At 41.6% G+C, this 6,409-nt stretch overlaps 1 protein-coding gene across 2 annotated transcripts in view; it reads left to right on the forward strand.

The window, feature by feature from the left end:
• coro2ba (coronin, actin binding protein, 2Ba) overlaps nt 1-3,612 on the forward strand; it is a 70,863-nt gene extending 67,251 nt beyond the window's left edge. For both annotated transcript variants that reach the window (XM_078174110.1, XM_033621226.2), the window contains exons 10-12: nt 1,370-1,460; nt 1,849-1,988; nt 2,214-3,612. In XM_078174110.1, the coding sequence (XP_078030236.1) occupies nt 1,370-1,460; nt 1,849-1,988; nt 2,214-2,348 (366 nt within the window). In that variant the 3' untranslated portion in view covers nt 2,349-3,612. The remainder of the gene's footprint in view (nt 1-1,369; nt 1,461-1,848; nt 1,989-2,213) is intronic.
• Nucleotides 3,613-6,409: the final 2,797 nt, after the last annotated feature.

Below are 6,409 nucleotides of genomic sequence, written 5' to 3' on the forward strand. Positions count from 1 at the left end.
AACATAAGAAATATGTACAGTTACGTGTGTAATAAAGTCGTATACTGAAAACTACTGCAGCAGTTTAATAACTGCACCCAAGAGAAACTTGGGAATAATAAATTCAGATGGTGAATAAAGTCCAGTTGCCAGTCTACTGACTCAGCAGACACTCTGAGGGAGGAGCTGCACATGTTTATAGCCACAGGCAGGAGTGACTTCCTGTGGCGCTCTGTGGTGCATCTCGGGGGAATAAGTCTGTCACTGAATTTGCTCCTGTGTCTGACCAGCACATGGTGGAAAGGGTGGGAGACATTGTCCAAGACAACATGTATCTTAGACAGCGTCCTCCTCTCTAACACTGCCACCAGAGAGTCCAGCTCCGCCCCCGCCATGTTACGGGCCTTAGGAATCAGTTTATTGAGTCTGTTGGCGTCTGCTACCCTCAACCTGCTGCCCCAGCACACAGCAGCAAACAGGACAGCACTGGCCACCACAGACTCATAAAACATCCTCAGCATTGTCCAGCAGATGTTGACGGACCTCCTCAGAAAATGGAGGCAGCTCTGACCTGTTTTTGGACCAGTCCAGTTTATTGTCCATATGCACTCCAAAGGTTTGTGTTGTTGTTTAAAATTTGTCATTTCAAACTATCCACTGAGCCAGCAGGTCAGATATTTAAAGGCAGGGTTTTCCATATTTTGCATATATATATAGTCTTCCAACCCTTGAAGCACTTTTACACTATTTGCCTCATTCACCCATCCACACACATTCATACACTGGTAGCCGAGGCTACAATAAAAGGTGCCACCTGCTACTCAGCTTAAACATTCACACGCACTCACACATTGTTGGCACAGCCGCAATTTGGAGTTAGGATACAGGATACTTCGACATGCTGACTGCAGGAGCAGGGGATCAAGCAGCCAATCTCCTGAGCTGAGTTACAACCGCCTCAATAAAGTAGAAATGTTGTGAAAAGAGATAAGCTTTCTTTTAAAAACATTTAGCGAGCTAGCTTCCCTGATATCTGTAGATAGTGTGTTTCATAGCTTTGGGGCGTCATTGACAAAGGCCGCATCCCCGATATTCTTCCAGTTGTTGCTGGGAACCTCCAACAAACCAGCAGCAGATGATCGCAGCGTTCTTGAATGCAAATACAAAAATCTTCCTCATTTTTTTTTTTTATGCATGGCACAATTTCTGAAAGTTTGATTTTATTCCCAACATTTTGACTTTATTTTCATAATGCAAAGTAAAATTTAAAATCCTATGCCTGGTCCTAATACCCCTCCATATGTTTAAGACACTGATATAAGAGTTATTTTCCCAGATGCCAAATCTAATCGATATGATAATAATGTGTGTGGTGTTTTCTGGTTTACAGTCAGACACATACCAGGAGGACATCTACCCCATGACAGCAGGGACAGAACCTGCGCTGTCTGCAAGTGAATGGCTGGGAGGGATTAACAGAGGTAAAATAACACACACTGGATTGGTTGATGCTTCTTTGGTGATTTATGAAACAACCTTTTAACAGAAGCCATTTGTAGGGAAAAGATCTAAGTTTAATACCAACATGTTACCCTGCATTTGGTGATGTGATGCTCTGGAAGTCATCTCTTAGTCGTGACAGATATTTGAAAACAAAGCTACAGCAAAACATGGCGATAAAATACAGTTACTGTCAATCACTGTCTTTACTTCTTTTTCATTGCCATCTCTTCAATCTGTCACTGTTATAGGGAGTTGGACCAACACAGAGCAATACTAGATTGATCTGGTGGTCTGTGAAGGACTTGTGCCTCTCTGTGCCTTGTGTTGGTTTTCACATGAGAGTTTTTACGTACTTTGTCCAAACAGACCCAGTCTTGATGTCTCTGAAGGACGGTTACCACCGACCAAACCAGTTAGTGTTCAAGGCCCCAGTGAAGGAAAAGAAGAGCGTGGTGGTGAATGGGATCGACCTGCTGGAGAATGTACCGCCCAGGACAGAGAATGAGGTATCTCTACTCTGCTGTCTCTCTACGTACCTAATAATCTACTTTTAGAAAATAGTTGTAGGGGTGCACACACACACACACACACACTCACACACTCACCAGGTGAAAACAGTATAAATCTAAACAGTAGGCGTGTCAAAATTCTCTCTATTAACATCAGATTTTCTTTCTTATTTGTCAAAGTGTATTTGTTACATGCACAAGTCTTTCTTTTTCTTCCCGTAGCTCCTGCGGATGTTCTTCCGGCAGCAGGAGGAACTGCGGCGGCTGAAGGAGGAGCTGACCACCAAGGACGTGCGAATACGCCAGCTGGAGCTGGAGCTCAACAACCTGAAGAACGTTAGCCCCAACAACGTCTGACCTCTCAGCCTCCGGGACTGGCAAAGCTGCTTCCTTTGCCCCCAAATCTGACCTCCAACAAGCTTCTGAGCCCTCCTATGCCTCTTTTTTGATATATCATAACTTCATTCCTGCTGCCCTGCATAGTGCACACACTAATATGATAAGTGTTGGATAATGTCTTAACTGGTGCAAATACTGGAATATTGTAATAATATGAGAAGTGACGGAGGAGAGGCAGTGTTCATGGATCGGCACCTTAACATGAAATCAGTCATAGGAAAAGGTTTGCGATACAGTCCATTTAGGTATTATCTGTTTCTACAACTTAATATTCTCGATCTAGCACATTCTCAAGTGTTATGATCTGTTACTGCATATTTTCTGCCAGACCTCCTGGGTGTTTGTCTCACTGTGCCTACCCAATCATTCATGTGGCGATACCTTGATCACCACACAAACAAACCCTGCACTCATCCTCATGTAATGACCAAACCACCATGTAGTTTTAGTTTTCGCTGGGCCAAAACTGGAGGATAAAAAGACTGTCACTAGCTCCTGTTTCTCTTCCCCAAGGCCTTACACCCTGCTGCAGACACAGTTTGCATTGAGCTGCAACATCATCTCAAAATGGCTGACACGTGAAGTACTTTGGCACCTGACAGACGAGACAAGCTCCTGCAGACGTGGATCGTGTTTTTCACAGAGCTGCTCCACTTTTTTTCTCACGAACAGATGGTGTTAGCCATAAATTTACTTTACAATACTGACATATAGCTACTCAAATGCAGTTTTTCTTCCCGAGGAGAGTTCACTCTCTCTAAGTGTTTTTATATTTTATTTAAATAGTGGTAAAGCAGCAGGGGAGACATGGATCCAGAGGTGTGGACTTGCGTAACTACTCGAATATAGTGTCATGGGAAGCTTTGCTGGCTGTTATTGGTTTTTAGGGCTAATTTTGAGGATGGAGGGGTAATGTATATTTGCTTCTATTTATTTGTCACATTTTACCTTTTTAGCTGATAACATGTATATTTGTTAATCCCACTGTTTCGTGTGACATGGCTGCGCAAGTAATGATTGTGAAGCTTGATAGATTCTGCTGAATGTTTGCGGTTGAAATGGTGCAAGATTTGTGTGAAACTGTACCGTACATGGTATTAGTCTGACTCCAACCTGACATAACTTCAGATAAGGTATAAACATATAATCTTGCCTTTTTCCTAACAGTGCAGAAAACTGTAATAATAACCTTCCTTTTACATTTAAACTACGTATATCACTATTAGTGAGATGTGTTTACTTGTAGATGTGTTTGCTCTAGAGACTCCGGGTCATCTGCCTCTCCTTCTCCACATGTACCATCAACACACACATGGCTAAATTGAAATTTAAATGCCTCTGTTTTAACATTTAACAGTTTTTCCCCCTCAGTTTGAACTTTAAGAGAAGTGGGCACTGGATTAACATTTGATTGGATCTGTTGTGTCAGCCAGGTTCAAGCAGCTACCACAGAGATTCTGCTAAACATGCCATGTGTCTTTTAACCCAGGCCCAAACACACTCAGCCTTGTCTTACCAATGATTCTGCTTCTGATGGACTGAGAAAAGGAGAAGGATTAGCAAGAGTGGAATTTTTACTCCGAGTAAGTAGAAAGTAAGTGAAGGTCACGTCCTCCTGACATGAGGACATAAAGGTTTACAGCTTCAGTTAAAAAAATCAGAAAAAAAACTGTTTCAATGTAGACTTGAACTACAGAGAAGTTTATGCTAAATGAATATGTGTCTTGCAGGGAAGATAAAAGGCTACAGTGAAAGTAGACAGTGGGCAAAGGATCTACCAGAGAAGGATCAGCAGCAGTGGACAGACAGGTGAAATTATGGCTGGAGTTTTCTTGTGCAGGTGTACAGAGGAGTGAAATCAACCACTTAAAGGAAAACTTTGGTATTTTTTAACCTGGACCCTATTTTCCCATGTTTTGTGTCCAAGTGACTGATGGGAGCAACAATTTTTGAAATTGGTCCAGTATTGAGCGATAGGGCTGAAACGGCAGCAACAAAACAGGCTGCAAACATTTGAGGCAACATCACACCATTGATGTACGCCCTCTAAAAAGTGCTTGTTTTGCCACTGACAGGCTGAGACTGTTATTAGAAGTGTCTGACAAAGAAAGTAAACTTTATTTTTTAACTTTTGGCTTGACCTGGTCTGTTTGTTATTATGTCAAATAAAGTCCGCTCAATAAAAGTGTCATTATGAAGTCTCGCAAGTTGAGTTGTTGCAGGGAGACGGTAATAAACAGAGTGGATCAAGTGAAAAGTAAATGTTTTATTTCTTTGTCAGACACTTCTAAAACAATTCGAGTCTGTCAGTGGCAAAGTTGAGCACTTTAAGTCGACGCACATTGACAGTGCATTACTACCCTGAGGATTACATTGCAGCCCGTTTTGAAGCTCTTGTTGAACACTGGACCGATTTCAAAAAACGGTGCTCTCATTAGATACTTTGATATACAAACATGGGCAAATATGGTCCATGTTGAAAAATAGCAACATTTTCTTTAACTGGTCAATTTTTTGGGAAGGTAGAACAGGACAGAAAGGCTTTTATGCTTTAAAAATGCTTGAAAGTCTTTTTACAAATATTGAATGGAATTTTGGCTTCAACAGACCAGTGTTACCCCCACTTAACTCTGCTATATTTGGTCTTTGGTAGTGCTGTAAGGCCTAGTCCACACATACACGGGTTTAAGTGAAAACATTTTGGCCTTTTGTCCACATGAAAACTGCATTTTGGGTCACTGAAAACAGACCGTTTGTAAAAAGGATCAAAAGTGAACAGAAACTCTTCAGTGTTGGCGTGTCGATAGGGAAAACTTTAGGTTACTTGCGTAACCCTGGTTCTCTGAGTAGCATGAGTGAGTGTCTCACATTGGGAACACCAACAGCGTGACCTCATCAGAAGCTCCTATTGCATTCTGCCAGCCAGTAATGGCTGGAATTAAGTGTCAGTGCCAGAGAGGGTGGGGACCCTCCCCCTATAAAAGGGCCTGACACTACACTGCCAGTTATTCAAAAACCTCTTCTCGCTGCAAGCAGAAATTCCCAACTTTACCCCTCAAGCTAACTGTCTCTCCAGGACCTAGCTTAACTGTCTACCGACACGAAATGAATGCTATGAAAGAGAACTTAGGTTCTCGCTTGTAACATCAGAGTGTGCGCTGTTATCTCCTTTACCTCTTTATGAGTGATCACAAATGAGGCAGTAAGGCTGCACGATATGCAAAAAAAAAAAAAAAAAAAAAAAACATATCGCAACTATTTTGACAAATACTGTTATTGTGATGAGTCACAGTTTTAGTGGGAGTGGTGATTTTTGCATTTCATTCTCAATGAAAAAAAATCTAAAAATGATGTGATTGTTGTTGGGGTCAGTACCAAATAAGTACGTTCCTTCACATGTGAAATACGATTTGTAGGCAGGGGCATCTCTGCAGCACCAGTTCTTGATTTATAAAGGTAGGTTGTGATACATTTTACCCATATCAAAAAATTGCAGCTCCTGTGATTTGAATATTGCCATTTTAATAATATCTCAATTAATTCTGCTGTTACTACCAGGGCTTTTTTAACCTGTTTACACATACACGCACAGTCACTCTTTGACTACATTGAGGAACAGAGGTGTCAGAATGTGCTTCAGAGGTCACAGCTACATGTAGGCTTGTGGTAAGAGTAATTTTTTTCAGGATTCTGATTGGCTTACAGCTTCTTCTTCTTACTGTGGCTTTAGGGTAGGGGTTTTATCAGCACGCTTTTGACGTTTCAAGTGTGTGTGTGTGAACAGGATTCTTTTTGAGAACAAAGGTGGGAAAACCCTTATTTTTTAAAGTACTCGTGTACGTGTGGACTAGGCCTCAGTCTACTTGTCCAGTGTAGAGTAAACAGTATCACATCTCAGTCTGCTGGAAATTGCCTCCTGGATTAGTTTTAAATCATCATCAGTATCTAATCACCTGAACCTGGAATACACGCTTCACCATTTGACTTGGCTGTGTTGTACAAGGACCACAAACTTCAAA

This window comes from Epinephelus lanceolatus, chromosome 2 (genome assembly GCF_041903045.1).
Source record: "Epinephelus lanceolatus isolate andai-2023 chromosome 2, ASM4190304v1, whole genome shotgun sequence".
Lineage (NCBI taxonomy): Eukaryota > Metazoa > Chordata > Actinopteri > Perciformes > Serranidae > Epinephelus > Epinephelus lanceolatus.